The sequence below is a fragment of the Mustelus asterias genome, chromosome 13 (genome assembly GCF_964213995.1).
Source record: "Mustelus asterias chromosome 13, sMusAst1.hap1.1, whole genome shotgun sequence".
Classification (NCBI taxonomy): Eukaryota; Metazoa; Chordata; class Chondrichthyes; order Carcharhiniformes; family Triakidae; genus Mustelus; species Mustelus asterias.
The window spans coordinates 108,332,508-108,355,025 of record NC_135813.1 but is presented as its reverse complement, the minus strand read 5'-3'; the positions used below and the strand labels follow the sequence as shown (position 1 = coordinate 108,355,025).

Here is a 22,518-nt window from a genome sequence, read left to right as displayed (position 1 = left end):
GCATGATCTGAGAAAGTTAGAGGGGCAAAGCAAGACCAATTTGACTAGGGTAGTGCTGGAAGCAGATTGCCTTTTTATTTAATGTGGGCGTCACTGGTAAGATGTGTTATCTATCCCTCATTGGCCTTGGGAAGCTGGTGGCGAGCTACTTTCTTGAACCACTATAGGCCATGTGATGTAGGCCCACACTAGAATAGCAGGATTTTGCCCACATGACGATGAAGGAACAGCAATATATGCCTCTAGAAAACAAATATGCAGCACATATGAAAGTAGAAAAGAACTCAAACAGGGACTTAGAAGGGCAAAAAGGGATCACGAAATGTCCTTGGCAGACAGGATTAAGGAGAATCCTAAGGCATTTTATACATACGTTAAGAACAAGAGGGTTGTTAGGGACAGAATCGGATCTCTCAGGGACAAAGGAGGGGAATTATGCTTAGAACCAAAGGAAGGAGGTGAGATCCTAAACGAATACTTTGTATCAGTATTCACAAAGGAGAGGGACATGTTGACTGGTAGTGTCTCAGAGAGATGTGTTGACCCGTTAGAAAAAATCTCAATTACAAGGGAGGAAGTGTTAGGTTTTTTAGGAAACATTAAGACAGACAAATCCCCAGGGCCAGATGGCATCTATCCTAGACTTCTCAGGGAGGCGAGAGATGCAATTGCTGGGCCTCTAACAGAAATCTTTGTCTCTTCACTGGACACAGGTGAGGTCCCATAGGATTGGAGGATAGCAAATGTGGTCCCGTTATTTAAGAAGGGTAGCAAGGATAACCCGGGTAATTATAGGCCGGTGAGCTTGACGTCCGTGATAGGGAAGTTGTTGGAGAAGATTCTTAGAGATAGGATATATGCGCATTTAGAACTGAATAATCTCATTAGTGATAGACAGCATGGTTTGTACGAGGGAGGTCATGCCTCACAAATTTGGTTGAGTTTTTTGAGGAGGTGACAAAAACGATTGACGAGGGAAGGGCCGTGGATGTTGTCTATATGGATTTTAGTAAAGAGTTTGACAAGGTCCCTCATGGCAGGCTGGTGCAAAAGGTTAAATCTCACAGGATAAAAGGTGAGCTAACTAGATGGGTGGAGAACTGGCTTAGCCATAGAAGACAGAGAGTAGCAGTGGAGGGGTCTTTTTCCGGTTGGAGGTCTGTGACTCGTGGTGTTCCGTAGGGCTCTGTACTGGGACCTCTGCTGTTTGTGATATATATAAATGATTTGGAGGAAGGTGTAGCTGGTGTGATTAGCAAGTTTGCGGACGACACAAAGATTGCTGGAGTTGCGGATAGTGATGAACATTGTCAGAGAATACAGCAGGATATTGATAGGCTGGAACATTGGGCGGAGAAATGGCAGATGGAATTTAATCCAGACAAATGCGAAGTGATACATTTCGGTAGATCTAATGTAAGGGGGAGCTATACAATAAATGGCAGAACCATCAGGAGTATAGACACACAGAGGGACCTGGGTGTACAAGTCCACAGATCCTTAAAGTTGGCAGCACAGGTGGAGAGGGTGGTCAAGAAGACATATGGCATGCTTGCCTTTATTGGACGGGGCATAGAATATAAAAGTTGGCATATGATGTTGCAGCTGTATAGAACATAGAACATAGAACATTACAGCGCAGAACAGGCCCTTCGGCCCACGATGTTGCACCGACCAGTTAAAAAAAAAAACTGTGACCCTCCAACCTAAACCAATTTCTTTTCGTCCATGAACCTATCTACGGATCTCTTAAACGCCCCCAAACTAGGCGCATTTACTACTGATGCTGGCAGGGCATTCCAATCCCTCACCACCCTCTGGGTAAAGAACCTACCCCTGACATCGGTTCTATAACTACCCCCCCTCAATTTAAAGCCATGCCCCCTCGTGCTGGATTTCTCCATCAGAGGAAAAAGGCTATCACTATCCACCCTATCTAAACCTCTAATCATCTTATATGTTTCAATAAGATCCCCTCTTAGCCGCCGCCTTTCCAGCGAAAACAATCCCAAATCCCTCAGCCTCTCCTCATAGGATCTCCCCTCCATACCAGGCAACATCCTGGTAAACCTCCTCTGCACCCTCTCCAAAGCCTCCACATCCTTCCTGTAATGTGGGGACCAGAACTGCACACAGTACTCCAAGTGCGGCCGCACCAGAGTTGTGTACAGTTGCAACATAACGCTACGACTCCTAAATTCAATCCCCCTACCAATAAACGCCAAGACACCATATGCCTTCTTAACAACCTTATCTACTTGATTCCCAACTTTCAGGGATCTATGCACACATACACCTAGATCCCTCTGCTCCTCCACACTATTCAAAGTCCTCCCGTTAGCCCTATACTCAACACATCTGTTATTCCTACCAAAGTGAATTACCTCACACTTCTCCGCATTAAACTCCATCCGCCACCTCTCGGCCCAACTTTGCAACCTGTCTAAGTCTTCCTGCAAACTACGACACCCTTCCTCACTGTCTACCACACCACCGACTTTGGTGTCATCAGCAAATTTGCTAATCCACCCAACTATACCCTCATCCAGATCATTAATAAATATTACAAACAGCAGTGGCCCCAAAACAGATCCCTGAGGTACACCACTTGTAACCGCACTCCATGATGAATATTTACTATCAACCACCACCCTCTGTTTCCTATCCGCTAGCCAATTCCTGATCCAATTTCCTAGATCACCCCCAATCCCATACATCTGCATTTTCTGCAGAAGCCTACCATGGTGAACCTTATCAAACGCCTTACTAAAATCCATATATACCACGTCCACTGCCTTGCCCCCATCCACCTCCTTGGTCACTTTCTCAAAAAACTCAATAAGGTTAGTAAGGCACGACCTACCTGCCACAAAACCATGCTGACTATCACCTATCAATTCATTACTCTCCAAATAACTATAAATCCTATCCCTTATAATTTTTTCCAACATCTTGCCGACAACAGAAGTGAGACTCACCGGTCTATAATTCCCGGGGAAGTCTCTGTTCCCCTTCTTAAACAATGGGACAACATTCGCTAACCTCCAATCTTCTGGTACTATACCAGAGGCCAACGACGACCTGAAGATCAGAGCCAGAGGCTCTGCAATCACTTCTCTTGCCTCCCAGAGAATCCTTGGATAAATCCAATCGTATAGAACGATGGTTAGGCCACATTTGGAATACTGCGTCCAGTTCTGGTCGCCACACTACCAGAAGGACGTGGAGGCTTTGGAGAGAGTACAGAGAAGGTTTACCAGGATGTTGCCTGGTGTGGAGGGTCTTAGCTATGAGGAGAGATTGGGTAAACTGGGGTTGTTCTCCCTGGAAAGACGGAGGATGAGCGGCGACCTAATAGAGGTGTATAAAATTATGAAGGGCATAGATAGAGTGAACAGTGGGAAGCTTTTTCCCAGGTCGGAGGTGACGAACACAAGGGATCACGGGTTCAAGGTGAGGGGGCCAAGGTTAAACACAGATGTCAGGGGGACGCATTTTACACAGAGGGTGGTGGGGGCCTGGAATGCACTGCCAAGCAAGGTGATTGAGGTGGACACGCTGGGATCATTTAAGACTTATCTAGATAACCACGTGAACAGACTGGGAATAGAGGGATACAAAAGAATGGTCTAGTGGGCACATGAGCAGCGCAGGCTTGGAGGGCCGAAGGGCCTGTTCCTGTGCTGTATTGTTCTTTGTTCACAAGTACAAATCATCTAAATGCTACAGTTGAGGTCAATTTTCCTTAAAAGCATATCAACAGTGTACTTACATCAAGTCAACTTTCCACATATGCACAGTGCAATCATCTCCTCCTGCAGTGAATATGTAAGAACCATCATATGAACAGGCAATATTGGACACCATTGTTCCATGGCAGATAACTGCGCAGGACTTATGGGGATTTCCATCTAATGGCACAGTTTGTAAACCCACCTAGGTAACAGGAGGCAATAGTTTTAGAATTCCTGGGCACAAATGCTCATCAAATCAGCAGAACATCACACCTTTACATCAATCCACTACATTACCAAACCCACAATCCAAAACTAAATTCTGTTCGAATTATTCTCGTAAAATCATTGGCCCAGGAGCTTCTATAGGGTCCTCCCGCTGGCCATATAAAGACCAGTGGGAACCTCAAAGAAACTGCATAAATGACTAGTTTTAATTGTTTAAGCCATTTATCTAGGGTCTCACAAATCTCCCACCGTAAAGCCTCCATGGAAGTGCCAAAATTATTTTTAACATTAGAATATTAAATCAGCAACTTGAACGACTGTAAATTAATACAGATATATCCCTTTTCAAGTGAACTGAATAAGCAGCATTTTAATTAAAAATAGGTTCAATTCATCGGGTCATTTCAATTATCCTGTTAAATTTAGCTGCCAACCCATCAATAATCCCCCAACCACTTCACATCCATATGAACACACTTTAAGCAGGAGTAACTACAATAATCAGGAGTTAAATTCTAGTAGATTTTTCTCTTGCTTAGCCAGGGACACTGGTTCGATAGAATGGCCCCAATGTGGCAGTTCAATAGGAAAGGAATAGAAAATGTGCAGAATCTTCTGCTCCCACCAGCAACGGGAATCTTAATGGGTGGGAAGCACGATTTGGCAGGAGGCCAAAAATCAGTTTCCCAATGCGGGAAATTAGTTTGGAAACTTGTTCTCCTGACTTTCATAGCTGTTGAAAGGCAGGTCAAATGTCTGCGGAGCTACAATGTGAACCCCGTTTGAATCAAATGAATGCTTGTCAAAAGGCCAACACACTGCAATCGTGCTCTCCCTCCAAATTAAGCACTCCAATAGCAGTAATTTGGAACAAACACTTTCACGACTGTACACAAGTGGGTGTGCATCTGGCATGGTACACTTCATGCTGTCACTGAGAGATATCTGCCTGTAGCACAAGCTGTACCAAGGCTGGACACAGGAAGGATGAGACTGAAGCAGAACTGAGGGTGAGGGGGGAATTCAAAAAGCTGAATGACTGTCCAGGTGCCATTTAAATATGGTGCCCAGACATTGGAGCCTATCGGGGCAGGCCACTTCCTGCCCATCCTGTCACGGGATTCGATTCGCTGCACAATTAATAAGCTGATCAGTTAATGACCTCACGTGTTCTGCCAACCCGCTCTCCAGCGGAAGGCACGCAGACTTCCACCCTCATCAGCAAACTCAGTCTCCAGAATGGAAGATTCTGCCCCACATTTTCAAAGAGCACATTTATTCACTGAGCCATTATAAAAGGTCTTTGAAGAATTATTTTCGGAAACAAACAAACACAAAAGAATACAAAATAGTTTCTCTCACAGAATAGTGAAAACTGAGAACAACATCACTACATTATATTTCCTTTTAATGCAGATACTTTTGTAGATGAATGCATATACCTTGTTATCTGTGATGTAGGCTAAATAACACTTTTTAACTTCACCGTCATTTGAGAAAGGGAGAACTTCTATCTTCTTAACAGGAGATCCATAAATTGGACCTAATACTGTCTTCCTAGAGAGAAAGGAAACAACCTAAACATACAACAATAAAATAAATTGCAGGATGTTATCAAAAACAAGAGTGGAAGGCGATACACACTGCTACTACTATGTGTGGTGGTGGAAGGAGATACACACCTGCCACTATGTGTGGTGGTGGAAGTAGTGAATGTTTAAGATGGTGGATGCTGTGCGCAGAGTGAACTGCTCTTTCCTGATGGTGCCACTTTTCTTGAGTGTTGTTGAAAGTGCAGACATCTAGACAATGGAGAATATTCCATCACAGTACTGATTTGTGCCGATGGTGGACCAGCTTTGGGGAGTCAGGAGGTGAGTTACTCACTGCAGTATTCCCAGTCTCTGACCTGCTCATGTAACTCAGTATTTACATGGCTGGTCCAGTTCAGTTTCTGGTTAATGGTAACTCCCAAGATGTTGAGGGGGTGGAATTCAGCGATGGTAATGCTTAAGGGGAGATGGTTAGATTTTGCCTTGTTGGAGGTGTGATGTGAAGATGCCGATGTTGGACTCGGGTGGACAAGATGAGAGGTCACATGACCAGGTTATAGTCCAACAGGTTTATTTGAAATCACTAGCTTTCTGAGTGATGCTCCTTAATCAGGTGAAGTAAAGACTTCACCTGACGAAGGCGCAGCGCTCTGAAAGCTTGTGATTTCAAATAAACCTGTTGGACTATAACCTGGTCATGTGACCTCTCATCTTGTTGGAGATAGTCATTGCCTGGTCCTTATGTAGCACAAGCATCAATGTTATCTAGACGTTTGGATTGCATGGACTGCTTCAGGGGGTATCACGAAGTTTCAGAGCGCTGCTCCTTCATCTTGGGAGTTACCATTAACCAGAAACTGAACTGGACCAGCCATGTAAATACTGAGTTACATGAGCAGGTCAGAGACTGGGAATACTGCAGTAACTCACCTCCTGACTCCCCAAAGCTGGCCCACCATCGGCACAAATCAGTACTGTGATGGAATATTCTCCATTGTTTAGATGTCTGCACTTTCATAGTAGTAGTATCTGAGGAATTATGATGATATTGAACACTGGCCAATCATCAGCCAACATCCCCACTTGTGACCTTAGTCAAGAACCAACTGGATGCTCCAATTTGGTGGAATTAGGGGATTTATGGATGGGCCAAATGGCCTTTGTCATCTATTGTTGTGATTTGAATCAGCCTAATTTTGCTCTAATTATTTTGTAAGCCAGTGAAATTGAGAAGATACATTTTACGACTGATAGCATTGACTAAAGTAATCGTGGTATGCCATTTTTTATTTGGGCACAGTAAGAAGTCTCACAACACCAGGTTAAAGTCCAACAGGTTCATTTGGTATCACGAAGTTTCAGAGCGCTGCTCCTTCATCGGTGAGTGATTTTTTATTTGGGCAACTTGTCATGCTTCAATCTTAAAGGACAGGACAAACCAGTAAACAGAAAACTTTCACTTTCCTAAATGACTGAGCTGCACTGCTCACCCTGCTGAGAGCTGGAATACAAAGCTTTGGCATCTAATGCTTATCTTATCATCAGGAGACACACTTCTCCTGGAGAAAATTGTGAAAATCATCTTCTTCTGTATGTCTCATAGTTCCCTGGAGGCAGCAGAGAACCATATACTTCATAACATTTTGGATTGGAATAGCTGAAATTCAGTTTTGTCAAACATGTGAATCAACAGTTTAATAAAACTTTGTGAATAGATGCATACTGTGTGTTCACATCTTTATTTAAGTATTTTATGTTGGTGTTAACACATTTTCATCAACTCTGAACCTTTTTGTAATGTGAAAATTTGTGATGAACTAAAAGGCTCTTCAAATGGCGCAAGCCAGCAATGCTGCAAGTGCTCCAAAAAATAACTTTATAAATCTGGAATAATTCGGCTATGCTCAAAATCAAAGAAACCTAACCACAATGAAGTAGTTATTTCCGTATTAGACTGGTTAAAAAGATTAATGTTTTGAAAGCAAAATGTTGTGCCTTTTCTGAATAAATGGGTTTCACAAACCTGCACATTTTGGTAGTGGCATTGTAGAGCTTTAGCTTATACTGGTTGTTGGCTGTGATAATAAAGCTCTCTTTACTGATTGGTGGGTACCAGGCCATGCATGTAGGGACAGCACTCTGTTCTATTCTTTCACTGCTTAATATTTGCAGGTCGCCCTCTGTACTGTGAGCCAGATCGTACTCCACCTGAGAAATAAAAATAATAATTTTTAAAATAAGTTTTGCATGACAGCTACCACATCTTTATTTTTTTTAAACTGGAAGCGATGTTGCAAGGAAAGTGGCAAATACAACAGTAAATATGAAGCAATGAAAATAAAATAGGTGAAACACAATAACAAATGCATAGCAAACAATTTTCAAAAAACTCAAACAGTGGAGAATAATCAATAAATTTTGCAAAGCAATTACTTACTACCAGAAGAAAATATCTAGCAACTCAAAGTTAGAGCTAAGGAGCTCCTATGTATGTTGGATTCTTATCATTAATATGATGCCACACCTGGAAATGGATCTGGCTGAGATGAACTCCAAAGAGTCCACCCTAAGTCAGAGAGGCCTGAAGAAGGCATTCATTACTACATGAACCAACAATGAAAGCATACTTCTATTTGAGTTTGAAATATGTTAACATCTCTTGAAAGAGTTCCAAGCAATTACAATTAACATGTTGCTCTCTTTTCAGTTTCTTTTTATAATTTGCATAAAGTGAAAAGCTAATTCCATTAAGCAGCGATCATGCTTTGAGGTTAGTGAATCTAGCAGTGCATTTACAATATTTTTCATTCACTTTAACACTTGCTAATCAATAACAGATGATTAGTTTCAGCCAAATCATATTTAGGGTTTGAACAAACATTTAACAGTTATTATTTTGCCAGGATGTTGCCTGGTATGGTGGGAAGATCGTATGAGGAAAGGCTGAGGGACTTGAGGTTGTTTTCATTAGAGAGAAGAAGGTTAAGAGGTGACTTAATAGAGGCATACAAGATGATCAGAGGATTAGATAGGGTGGATAGTGAGAGCCTTTTTCCTCAGATGGTGATGGCAAACACGAGGGGACATAGCTTTAAATTGAGGAGTGAGAGATATAGGACAGATGTCAGAGGTAGGTTCTTTACTCAGAGAGTAGTAAGGGCATGGAATGCCCTGCCTGCAGCAGTAGTGGACTTGTCAACATTAAGAGCATTCAAATGGTTATTGGATAAGCACATGGATGATATTGGAATAATGTAGATTAGAGGGGCTTTAGATGGGTTTCACTGGTCGGCGCAACATCAAGGGCCGAAGGGCCTGTACTGCGCTGTAATGTTCTATGTTCTATTCTGAACTATGTCAAAGGAATGGATTTTAATGCATAAAAGGAGCCTGGCCAAAATAAAACAGTTACCTACCAGAACTCTGTCCTCTCCAAGAGATAATAGTCTGGGTAGATTGCTGTCCAAATATATCCCAAACATGAGATTTTGGATAAGTTTAAAGTGTGCATTTTGTCTGCCTAAGTAATTCCAAGACTTATCCTTGAACAGAAAGACTGTTACTGTGGTTTTACTATCCTGCAATAAAAATAATAAATCATTACAAGATTCTTTGTACAAACCAAGATTTATTATTTAGCTGGAATAAACTGCACATTGGATTATGTAATTGGTTCTTAGACGACTAATATATTTTGTGTAGTGTTAGAGTTCTGGATCCAAACCCCAAAGTATATTATGAAGCCAGACTGGACCTCAATGATGTTATTATTTTGTGAGGAAAGGATGCTTCACTCCAGGAGTAATTCCACTGACAAACTAGGGATTTTTTAAATCAAAAACAGCTTTATTCATAACACAGTTAAGTATAATTCTGACAAAACGAAGCAGCTTAACTCTCAACAGTTGAACAATCTTTAAACATGAAAATAATTTCTAACTTACCACAATTTCAGTTCCAAATAAGCAACATTCTTCCTACACACTTAAATGTCACTGTAAATACAGTTAGCAAACTTAGGCATATTTACTATAAATGATTGTAGAAAATCTTGGATCTGTCAGAGAGCAGACTTCTGTCTTTAAACAGCTCCAGCTGGCAACTTCTCAACTGAAACTAAACCAGCACAGAATCTTTGCCACAGACCTAGCTCCTCCCATAAACCAGATTATCATATGACCCTGCCCCCTAATCAAAAGTCCCAGTTTCCAGTCCTTTAGTCAAATAAATCCAAGGGACCTTTTCATTTATAAACAATAGTCTATTAGCCTTCTGCTAAATAAACATTACATGGATAAAATTAATAATTATCCTGCTGCCAGCATCTGACCAGATACACCAACTGTCTGTAGAAAAACACTGAATCTCAAAACAGTACCCCTTTAAACAAAAAATATATCAACAGCACAGTGTCATCACAGTAGCACAGATTATTGTATGCAGCAGTGTTGAAATAGAAAATTAAATTTTAAAACTGTAAAAAAGTAATATCAATCATCATTGTAGTATAGCATTTTACACAAGTTTTTGACCATATAAAACCAGGACTTCAAAGATGATTGAACAATTACCCTAGCTCCATATCACTTAGTCATTGTCTACCACTTTATAGCTTTCTTACTAAGCACAATCTATAAAGAGAACAACCAGAATTAGCAAACAAGATTTTCTTTTCTCAACTGTTGTTATTACAGAAAGATAGGTCTTAGTGTGCCAATTTGGGCAGGTGTTGAGTTGAAGCATGGCACATGTTTGCCTCATGGCACAGTGATAGTACCCCTGCTACTGGACCAGAAACTCCAGGTTCGAGTCCAACATCAAGATTTGTTGGTCATGGAAGGGGTGTTCTACATGGCTCAACAGACTGATAATCAGTTCGGAAATCTTTCCACCACTTCCCCACTATTCCCCAAAGGGTAAAAGAACAGTGCAGGTGTGAACGTATGCTGACAACAACAACAACATGGCACTTGTGGTGGTATAGATTCCAGTTAGGACATAGTTCCAAAATGTGCTAGTCACCCCAATACTTTATTGAAGCTGCTATTCTTCAAATGTGAATTTACATCATGAATGTTGGTATGCTATCCTACACAAGAACATCATTTCTGAGCCCAATCCTTGGCCTTTTACAGCAATGACATAAACACTTTGTAGAAGGGGGCTCACTGGAGAGTAATCCTTACAGTGTCCCTAACTCAAAACTGATTTGAAATTCAATCACACAACTGTTAGTCTATTCACCTCAGCTAAATGCTGCCTTTATTAAATGAGCAGTCAGACTGACAATTTCTCCTATAGCTCACTTGGTGAGATGGTCCCCACATAAGACACTTCCAAGTACACCTTCATGTGTAATATTTCATCTGCTTGCCTCTTCATCAGGGTATATGGGATTTGAAAGAGGAATAGAAAAATAAAGCCTAAAGAACTTAACATTATATTAAATTTAATTCACTGTACTATATGAAGTAGGCCTAGATTTATTGTGGTTCATCATATTGGCCTAAGTTTTACTGTACTAATAATACCACTATCATTGACTAAAACTGACAGCAACTTTGGGATCCTCACATATGCATATATTAAGCTGATCTTTCTAGCTATGACAGTAACACTATATTCTGCACCCTCTCCTTTTTTTCTCCCCATGTACTCTATGAACGGTATGTTTTTTCTGTACAGCATATAAGAAACAATACTTCACACTGTATCCCAATGCATGTGGCAATAATAAATCAAATCAAATATGCAGTTAAGTAGTTTAAGTTTAAACATTATTTATTAGTGTCACAAGTAGGCTTACATTAACACTGCAATGAAGTTACTGTGAAAACCCCCTAGTCACCACACTTCAGCGCCTGTTCAGGACACTGAGGGAGAATTTATGTGCACCTAACCAGCACGCCTTTTGGACTGTGGGAGGAAACTGGAGCACCTGGAAGAAACCCACACAGACACGGGGAGGACATGCGAACTCCGCACAGTGACCCAAGCCAAGAATTGAACCTTGGTGTTGTGAGGTAGCAGCTCTAACCACTATGCCACCATGCTGCCCTAATACTAAAATCCAGAAGTTGCTGTCAGTGATGTCCACAGGGTGCACTGTTATGATCTTTGCTGATGGAATCTACACAGAGATCACTGTTACAACGTGACATTAGGCTAATTACCCATTATAATTGTACAAAATTGTATGGAAACCTTAGCCTTGTTCAATCAGGAGTAACTGGGTATTTAATATTATAGCAAGTCATAATTACTGCTGAAGGACTCCTCTAGCACCCCAAAAATATTCTTACAAGTGTGAAATCTTATTTGCTTAGAAGAAAATCAATTTTGCAAATATTTTATAAAATAGAACATTTTAGTTTTTATAGTTTTAATTTTGCTCTTTTATGTCTTTTACCTAATCCCAGGTGAATGACCAAATCTTTACTTCACTTTCAGTACAATGATCTAAATGTAATATATTTCCTGTTTTTCACTTCCTGCTTTTCTGTCAGTAAAGATTCTGCAGTTTGATTAGCCAAGCAGATTCTCTACTGCCTTCCCTACTTTCAGACACAACAGACCCCTGCAGAGAGAGTTGAATTCAAACAGCTGCCCGAAGACTGGAGTCCACACTCACAAGCCTGCTAGAAGTCTGTGGACAGTTGTACATGAGGTATGGCAAAAACAGTTCCTTTGCTACTCACTTTATCAAGATTTCAAGATCCAGGTATACATGCATATGTATCAGGTTCTTTTATCAATTAGTCTAAGCAACCATTAAATATTTCAATAACTCACTATGGTTGCTAGGTAAGTGGAATCATGCGAGAAGGCGATCTGAGTAACAGCATCCCTGGCATACTGGAAAGGTTCTGGGCACTCATCATTTAGAGAAATCGCATCAAGGATGTGAACACATCCGTCAGTGAGGCCAACTCCCAACAGTGTACCTACAGGAGGTAAGAAAATGTTATTCAGCCAATGAAAACATCGACAGAGAACATAGATTCATAGAAACCCTACAGTGCAGAAAGAGGCCATTCGGCCCATTGAGTCTGCACCGACCACAATCCCACCCAGGTCCTACCCCCATATTCCTACACATTTTACCCGCTAATCCCTCCAACCTACTCATCTCAGGACACTAAGGGGCAATTTTAGCATGGCCAATCAACCTAACCCGCACATCTTTGGACTGTGGGAGGAAACCAGAGCACCCGGAGGAAACCCACGCAGACACGAGGAGAATGTGCAAACTCCACACAGACAGTGACCCGAGCCGGGAATCGAACCCAGGTCCCTGGAGCTGTGAAGCAGCAGTGCTAACCACTGTGCTACCGTGCCGCCCAGGGCATACAGGACAAATTTACTTTTTCCATTAAATGTTCGTTCATTTCTGGGTCTACAGAAAAGGAAATGGGGTGAAGTGTACAGACAGCATCACAAGCAATTCACTACAAACCCCTTTACACCCAGTGTAAAGCATGGGTGTAATTCATCCCAAGCCCTGGTGTAGACCAATTTCAACAACAAGATGTGACTGCTCTTTGTTGCTTTGGAGAAAGGCAGAGGTGTGACAGGAGTTTGGGGGTAAGATTTAATTTAAAGTACTTTTTCGCAGGTGTTATTTATTTATTTAATTATTTTTAAATTTTGGCGCGAAACTGGCAGTGGCCACGGGGTTTACTGGGAAGGGTCTTTTGAGTTTTTTTTAGTGCATGGGAGGTTTAAAAGGCAGGCCCCACTATCTAACGGGCAGCGTTGGGAGCGGGCAGCAGAGTGAGAGGGAGCTGTGTGAGAACTGAGGGGCTTTGGCTCATCGGGCTTAGGCAGAAAGGGCGAGCAGGGGTGAGTTTCTTATTTATTTTAATTTATAATTTACTTTTCTCTGTGTACCTTGGAAGAAAGGGTGAAATATGAGTGTTAAGCCAGTGTGTTGCTCGCAGTGCAGTATGTGGGAGGTCTTGGAGGCACCTGGCCTCCCGGACATCCACATCTGTGAGGGGTGTGTCGAGCTGCGGTTCCTGAGGGCCCGTGTTAGCGAGCTGGAACTGCAGCTTGACGATCTTAGGCAGGTGAGGGAGAATGAGGAAGTGATAGACAAGAGCTATCATCAGGTGGTCACACCAGGGCCACGGGAGGAGGCCAAGTGGGTGACAGCCAGGAAGGGTAAAACACGGGTGACTGAGAGCACCCCGGTGGAAGTGCCCCTACATAACAAGTACTCCTGTCTGACTACTGTTGGGGGGGACAGCCCATCTGGGGGAAGCAGCAGTGGCCGTGTCTCCAGGGTGGAGTCCGGCCCTGTAACTCAGAGGGCTAAGGAAAGGAGGAGGAAGGCGGTATTAATCGGGGACTCAACAGTCAGGGGGACGGACAGGCGATTTTGCGGAGGCAGGCGGGAGTCTCGCATGGTGGTCTGCCTCCCTGGGGCTGGGATCCAGGATGTCGCTGGGCGAGTCCCAGAAATCCTGAGGTGGGAGGGAGAGGAGCCGGAGGTAGCGGTACATATTGGTACCGCTGATGTGGGTAAGAAGGGGGAAGGGAACATGAAAAAAGGGTATAGGGAATTAGGGAGACAGCTGAGAAGGAGGAAAGCAAAGGTAGTAATCTCGGGATTGCTGCCTGTGCCACGGGAAGGTGAGGAATGGAGTGAGGTGGAGGATGAATGTGTGGCTGAGGGAATGGTGCAGGGGGCAGGGATTCAGATTCCTGGACCATTGGGACCTCTTTAGGGGCAGGTGTGACCTGTATACTAAAAACGGGTGGCACTTGAATCCCAGGGGGACCAATATCCTGGCAGGAAGGTTGGCTAAGGCTACTGGGGAGAGTTTAAACTAGATAGGTTGGGGGGAGGGGATCAAAGTGACGTGACAGAGTGAGGAAGGTAGCTCGCAAACAGAGAAGGGTTATAGGCAGTGCAAGAGGGCAGGTGGACTGGGAACAGAGAAGGGGAGAGGTCAGACCATAGGATTGAGATGTGTCTTCTCTAATGCCAGGAGTATAGTGAATAAACAACTAGCTAAAGGAGGAGAGGGCTTGGGAGATGTTAGTAGCGCTTCAACAAACCGGGTCCAGATAAAGGCTGGCATAAAGACACTTTGCCTGAATGCACGAAGCATTCGAAACAAAGTAAATGAGTTGATGGCACAAATCCATACAAATGAATGTGATCTAGTGTCCATCACAGAAACGTGGTTGCAGGGTGACCGGGACTGGGAACTGAATATACAGGGTTATCAGGCATTTAGGAAGGATAGACAGGTAGAAAAAGGAGGTGGGGTAGCTTTGTTAATAAAGGATAATATCAGGACAGTAGTGAGAGACGACATAGGCTCTAAGGAGCAAAACGTGGAATCGTTGTGGGTGGAGATAAGAAATAGTAGGGGGAGAAAGACACTGGTAGGCGTGGTCTATAGGCCCCCAAATAATAACTTAGAGGTGGGGAGGGCTATAAACAAGCAAATAATGGATCCGTGCAAAAGTGGAACGGCAATAATCATGGGGGATTTTAACCTACATATTGATTGGTCGACTCAAATTGGACGTGGAGGGCTTGAGGAAGAGTTCTTGGAATGCTGTCGGGATTGTTTCATTGAACAGTATGTTACAGAACCTACGAGACAGCAAGCTATCTTGGATCTGGTTCTGTGCAATGAGACAGGTAGGATTAAGGATCTTCTTGTGAAGGATCCTCTTGGGATGAGTGATCATAATATGGTGGAATTTCTGATACAGATAGAGGGTGAGAAAGTAGGGTCCCAAACCAGTGTCCTCTGCTTGAACAGATGGGAGTACGATAGGATGAGGATGGAATTGGCTAATGTAGAATGGGCGAGCAGACTGGTGGGTAGGACAGCTGAGGAACAGTGGAGGATTTTTAAGGAGATTTTTTAAAGTACTCAGCAAAAATATATTACGGTGATAAAGGACTGTAAGAAAAAGGATAACCGGACGTGGATAACGAAGGAAATAAAGGAGAGTATTAAAATAAAATCAGATGCGTACAGAGTGGCCAAAAATAGCGGAGAATTAGTGGATTGGGAAAGCTTTAAAGAAAAACAAAGAACGACTAAGAAAGCGATTAAGAAAGGAAAGATAGATTATGAAACTAAACTAGCTCAAAATATAAAAAATGATAGTAAAAGTTTTTACAAGCATATAAAAAGGAATAGAGTGGCAAGAGTGAATGTTGGACCCTTGGAAGATGAGAGGGGGGATTTAATAGTGGAAAACGAGGAAATGGCTGAGACTTTAAATAAGTTCTTTGTGTCGGTCTTCACGGTGGAAGACACAAATAGTTTGCTGAATATTATCCTTAGGGATGGGATTTACGACCATTTAGAAAGATGCGGATTAATCCGGGATAGTCAGCACGGATTTGTGAAGGGCAAATCGTGCCTCACAAATTTGATAGAATTTTTTGAGGAGGTAACTAGGTGTGTTGATGAAGGTAGGGCGGTTGATGTCATATACATGGATTTTAGTAAGGCGTTTGATAAGGTCCCCCATGGTCGGCTTATGATGAAAGTAAGGAGGTGTGGGATAGAGGGAAAGTTGGCCGATTGGATAGGTAACTGGCTGTCTGATCGAAGACAGAGGGTGGTGGTGGATGGAAAATTTTCGGACTGGAGGCAGGTTGCTAGCGGAGTGCCGCAGGGATCGGTGCTTGGTCCTCTGCTCTTTGTGATTTTTATTAATGACTTAGAGGAGGGGGCTGAAGGGTGGATCAGTAAATTTGCTGATGACACCAAGATTGGTGGAGTAGTGGATGAGGTGGAGGGGTGTTGTAGGCTGCAAAGAGACATAGATAGGATGCAAAGCTGGGCTGAAAAATGGCAAATGGAGTTTAACCCTGATAAATGTGAGGTGATTCATTTTGGTAGGACTAATTTAAATGTGGATTACAGGGTCAAAGGTAGGGTTCTGAAGACTGTGGAGGAACAGAGAGATCTTGGGGTCCATATCCACAGATCTCTAAAGGTTGCCACTCAAGTGGATAGAGCTGTGAAGAAGGCATATAGTGTGTTAGCTTTTATTAACAGGGGGTTGGAGTTTAAGAGCCATGGGGTTATGCTGCAACTGTACAGGACCTTGGTGAGACCACATTTGGAATATTGCATGCAGTTCTGGTCACCTCACTATAAGAAGGATGTGGAAGCGCTGGAAAGAGTGCAGAGGAGATTTACCAGGATGCTGCCTGGTTTGGAGTGTCGGTCTTATGAGGAAAGGTTGAGGGAGCTGGGGCTGTTCTCTCTGGAGCGGAGGAGATTGAGGGGAGACTTAATAGAGGTTTATAAAATGATGAAGGGGATAGATCGAGTGAACGTTCAAAGACTATTTCCTCGGGTGGATGGAGCTATTACGAGGGGGCATAACTATAGGGTTCATGGTGGGAGATATAGGAAGGATATCAGAGGTAGGTTCTTCACGCAGAGAGTGGTTGGGGTGTGGAATGGACTGCCTGCAGTGATAGTGGAGTCAGACACTTTAGGAACATTTAAGCGGTTATTGGATAGGCACATGGAGCACACCAGGATGGTAGGGAGTGGGATAGCTTGATCTTGGTTTCAGATGAAGGTCGGCACAACATCGTGGGCCGAAGGGCCTGTTCTGTGCTGTACTGTTCTATGTTCTATGTTCTATTAGAGATCGAGAGTTGGTGGGAGGGGAGGTCCTTAATACAATTACTGTTACTAAAGAGGTGGTGCTTGGTAGACTAATAGGACTGAAGGTAAACAAGTCCCCGGGCCCGGATGGAATGCATCCCAGGGTACTGAAAGAAATGGCTGAGGTAATAGCAGATGCGTTAGTAGTAATTTATCAAAATTCGCTGGACTCTGGGGTAGTGCCGGCTGACTGGAAAACAGCTACTGTTACGCCGCTGTTTAAAAAAGGAAGTAGACAAAAGGCTGGTAACTACAGGCCGGTTAGCTTAACGTCCGTAGTTGGGAAGATGCTAGAGTCCATTATTAAAGAGGAAATAACAGAGCACCTGAATAAGAATGGTTTGATCAAGCAGACGCAGCATGGATTCATGAAGGGAAAGTCGTGTTTGACGAATCTACTGGACTTTTATGAAGATGTCACTAGTGCGGTTGACAGAGGGGAACCGGTGGATGTGGTGTTTTTAGATTTCCAGAAGGCGTTCGATAAGGTGCCTCACAAAAGGTTGCTGCAGAAGATTGGGGTACACGGAGTTAGGGGGTAAGGTGTTGGCGTGGATTGGGGATTGGCTATCTAACAGGAAGCAGAGAGTTGGGATAAATGGGTGCTTTTCTGGTTGGCAGTTGGTGACCAGTGGCGTGCCGCAGGGATCGGTGCTGGGGCCTCAATTGTTTACCATTTACATAGATGATCTGGAGGAGGGGACTGAATGTAGGGTATTCAAGTTTGCTGATGACACGAAGGTGATTGGGAAAACAAATTGCGTGGAGGACCCGGAAAGTCTGCAGAGAGATTTGGATAGGCTGAGCGAGTGGGCGAGGATCTGGCAGATGGAATATAACGTTAGCAAATGTGAGGTTATCCACTTTGGAAGAAATAATAGTAAATTGGAATATTATTTAAATGGAGAAAAATCGTTGAATATGTTTAAATCACGGGTAGATAGCTTTCTGATCGATAAGGGAATTAGGGGTTATGGGGAGCAGGCGGGTAAGTGGAACTGATTCGCTTCAGATCAGCCATGATCTTGTTGAATGGCGGGGCAGGCTCGAAGGGCCAGATGGCCTACTCCTGTTCCTATTTCTTATGTTCTTATGACTGTGGGTGTCTGAAATAGAGGGGTAGATCTTACCAAAAACGTTCTAAGTCCAGGATGGCCATGAAAACAGGAGAGTTTCTTATCCATTTTTGGGTGAGTTCAAATCCAGTATCCTATCGATTCAGCGCAGGGAAAAATGGGCTAAAACATTTCTCGCCTGTCGGGGAAGGGGCAAGACTTAAATCGCCAGCAAGCCTGGTGTAGCAGCAGTGAGCGCCATTGTTCATGTGCAGACCTCTGTGGTTGTACATGCACAATGGCAAACAGCAGAGGCCTGACAGGTCTGAGAAAGAGACCTGTCAAGCCTCTACTGCTGCAGCCAGCCTTGGCCCAGCACCCCCACCCCCCCAGCTATCGCAAGGGCCCACAGCCGATTGCGAGCCTCACCCCACCCAGAAATAGCACCCCACCCCCCCGGCTGATTGCACCAGATATCCCCTGCCGGTAAGATCACGAGAGGTGAGAAATCGGGTGCGAATCTGATTTGTCGGCTCTTGCACAATCTTACCGGCTCGCCCCGGCCAACGGGGCATAATGGTAAGATCACCCCCAGAGTGTGTGTCAGTCATCAGTGAGAACATCCCTGGCCTCATTATGCATGAAATAATATTTACATGCTAAAAAGATTGTTCTTTTAATACCTGTTTTATTATAGGTCACACACTGAATATAGTTCCCTGTTCCAAACAGCCTGCTACAGAGAGGTTCCTTCTTCTCATAGTCCCAGACCTTCAAGAGCCCAGAATAGCTTCCCATGCAGATGAGAGGTTGAGCAGGACTACATGCTATAGCATGTACCGCTGCACCATGCTCCTGCAACAACACTTCAAGTTTGCATCCGTCTCCAGTTACATGAGCCACTGTAGCATCAACTGTTGCTACAACAAAGTTTCTACATAGAACAAAACACACAATAAAGCATATCAATTAAGAAAATATTTTAATTCCTTAGGCAATAAGTGAAATTCTGCTTTTCAAATGTTAATGTGTTGAGACAACTTGAAGAGATACAAATAGGTTGGAAACATTGGTAAATATCAACAAATGTTCAAAATCATAGAAAGCCTACAGTGCAGAAGAGGCCAGTTGGCCCATCGAGTCAGCACTGAGTCAGCACTACCCTCTGACAGAGTACCTTACCTAGCCCCCTTCCCCACCCTATCCTGTAATCCCGCCCATTTACCATCCATCTAACATACACATCATTGGACAATAAGGGGCAATCTAGCATGGCCAATCCACCTAACCTGCACATCTTTGGCTTGTGAGAGGAAACCAGAGTACCTGGAGGAAACCCACACAGACATGGGGACAACATGCTAACTCCACACAGTCACTCAAGGCCAAAATTGAACCCGGGTCCCTGATACTTTGAGTCAGTAGTGCTAATGGGGCTTAAACTAGTCAGAAGCATTACATTACTCCCACTTTATAGGCTGGATTTCAGAGGGGAGGGAGCACATTGCTCACCACCCCATTGCAAGAGTTGGCCAGCAGTCAAAGCACCTGGTAAAAGCCCACACAGCCACAACATGCTTCCTGCAGATTAAACATACTAAGAGTGGGACCTCTTCCCTTTAGTGGGAGGGGATCCCACCCTCGAGAGCTGCTAGCTAATCAGACTGGATGGCAGGTCCAGCAGGACAAGCAACATCATAAATGTGTGTTACTGGGACTGCAAACGGGCCCAAACAGAACTTACATGGATCCTGGAACTTGGTAAGTCCCAGCTTTTGGGATAGGGAAAGATTGGGAATGTAAGGAAGGGGATGAGGAGGCTCGAGGGGGCACGTTTAGGAGACCACGTAGAGAGAAACAAAGCTGGGAGTGGGATAGCATTTTGGGAAATGGAGTGCCTCCGATTTGAAAGGACATGCCCCAAAGGACACCCCGCTTCTCCCCCTCCTCCCCCGCTTCCTTCTTAGCTTTAACCATGTGTTTAAAAATTGCCTTGTCCACTCCCGTGTAAAGGTCAGGCCAATTGGTTTGGTAACCAGCTCAATTGATCATTAATTATTTATTCTAAAATAATGGGCAGAATGCTGATTTTGGTCCCATTAATCTACCATATTATGGGGGACAACTTGGGAATGGGTGGGAAGATGGTAGGATGGGCATCCCTCATATTTTGTAACCTCCCCCACCCAACCCCCAAAAACACACCCAGAGAGAGGCCATAAAATCCGGCCCCATATGTCTAATCCTGTATCACCAAGAGTGAGTATCTGTGACAAAGAGCAGGCCAACAGTTCATTCCAAATTAAGTCATTGAGGTGAATTTTCCCATTCCGCCCACCACGGGAATCGTAGCGGGCAAGGGACAGATCATGAAAAGGTACGTTGACCGCGGGTGGGATTTTCCAGCTCCAGGCAAGCGCGGCCAGAAAATCCCAACCATTGGGTTTGAGATAGAGGAATATATATTTTCTTCTCCAGCTCTCCATCCACATGTGACATGGAATATTCCAGAGTTAACTACCTTTGAGGTCCTACTAGCTAGTTTCCTTCCTAGCTTTGGGTTCTACATCTAGTTAAAAACTGATTACATTCTTAACATAATCAGGATATTTCAAGCAAACATATATAACGATTAATAACATTTAAATAAGTACAAAGATCACTAACCTGACAATAAATTGCTGAGCATTGATGGTAGATTCCGATGGATAAGAAGTTTTCTCATCAGCTTTGAGAGCTGGTTGACTGGAGAAGGAAATTGAACTGATGGGTCCCAGGTTGAAGTTACTGTACCAATTAAGTAAGCAAAGCTGCTCATCATAAAACTTGATGCAACCTTTGACATCACATGTCACTATATATCTGTAATGAATATTAAAAATGCAGTTAGTATTATATAAACAAATTAATTCTGTTGCATAGGCACTAACACAATTGTCTTATTTCAACATCATTGGACTCAAAATACAACCAGCATATAAGGGCGCAAAGTGTATGCTTATGTCTATTTTCTGTAGCTTGTTTTTCCTAGAATAGGTTGTTAGCCTGAACCCAGAGCTATAGCTTGAGGGCCATTAAGTAAAGCTGACCAGGAGTCTTTCCTGCTCTTCCTACCTGCCACTGGCATGTTGGGATTTGGTTGATAATCTACTTGTTTGGCGATGTTATGAACACACCATCCATGGCCATCTGGTCCTGGAGTCTAGAGACACCATCCACTGCACCACAAGTCTGCCTTTCAACACCATTGCAATCACAGAAATACTAAGATTAACTTTTAGGTGCAACTTTATATTTGAGGATGTTTAAGCTGTCTAATTCTCCATTCCAAGTTGATAACAAATGCCATAGAACATAGAACAGTACAGCACAGAACAGGCCCTTCGGCCCACGATGTTGTGCCGAGCTTTATCTGAAACCAAGATCAAGCTATCCCACTCCCTATCATCCTGGTGTGCTCCATGTGCCTATCCAATAACCGCTTAAATGTTCCTAAAGTGTCTGACTCCACTATCACTGCAGGCAGTCCATTCCACACCCCAACCACTCTCTGCGTAAAGAACCTACCTCTGATATCCTTCCTGTATCTCCCACCATGAACCCCATAGTTATGCCCCCTTGTAATAGCTCCATCCACCCGAGGAAGTGCCTTTCAAGTTATTAAAGTCACCCCTCAGCTCCTTACAGTATTTGCTAAAGGACATTGAGCCAAAAATTGCAATGGCAGCATTTCCCTTTCAGAGTAGGATCAGGGCGGTAAGCTCATCATAACACTGTGCCCTAGCTCTCCTCAAGGCTTCTTAAACACCCCCTCAACCTCAGTGGGGCCCGAACTTATTGTCAGTTCAATTTCCTTAACCTCTTCTTTGGGTTCTGGCTGTAGTGCCAGCAGTGGCCACCACTCAGACCTGACACTGCTGTGGCCACAAAGCTACCAGCCAATTGGATTAGTCAGCAGCTCTCGAAGCAGGACTTCCTCCACACATCATTTTGTGGTTCACCAAATCATCCTTGGAAGGCTGCATTCAGAAACCTATGTTTTTCAGATTCAGGTTTGACCTGCAAATCTTTGATTTCCTGGTTTGGCTCCTTCTTGCAATGTTGGTCAAATCACCAATTCAACGCCACTGCATCTCACCTCTCCACCCTGTCAACATTCCCTGAGGTTGACCAAGCAGCCAATTTCAATCATTATTTACATAGTGCAGGAAACAGTCAGAGATGAAAATGAAATTTGACAGTGCAATGCAGAGGCTCAACAGAAGTCAGCCCCAAATCCTGATCT

General features: G+C 43.5%; 1 protein-coding gene across 1 annotated transcript in view; it reads right to left on the bottom strand.

Annotated features, from left to right (window-relative positions):
• The window catches only part of cfap251 (cilia and flagella associated protein 251), an 81,416-nt gene that overhangs the window by 25,918 nt on the left and 32,980 nt on the right, over positions 1-22,518 (bottom strand). The window contains 7 exon segments of the mRNA XM_078227536.1: positions 3,773-3,936; positions 5,405-5,519; positions 7,539-7,723; positions 8,932-9,093; positions 12,308-12,459; positions 18,917-19,167; positions 20,901-21,095. Coding sequence (XP_078083662.1) covers positions 3,773-3,936; positions 5,405-5,519; positions 7,539-7,723; positions 8,932-9,093; positions 12,308-12,459; positions 18,917-19,167; positions 20,901-21,095 — 1,224 coding nt within the window.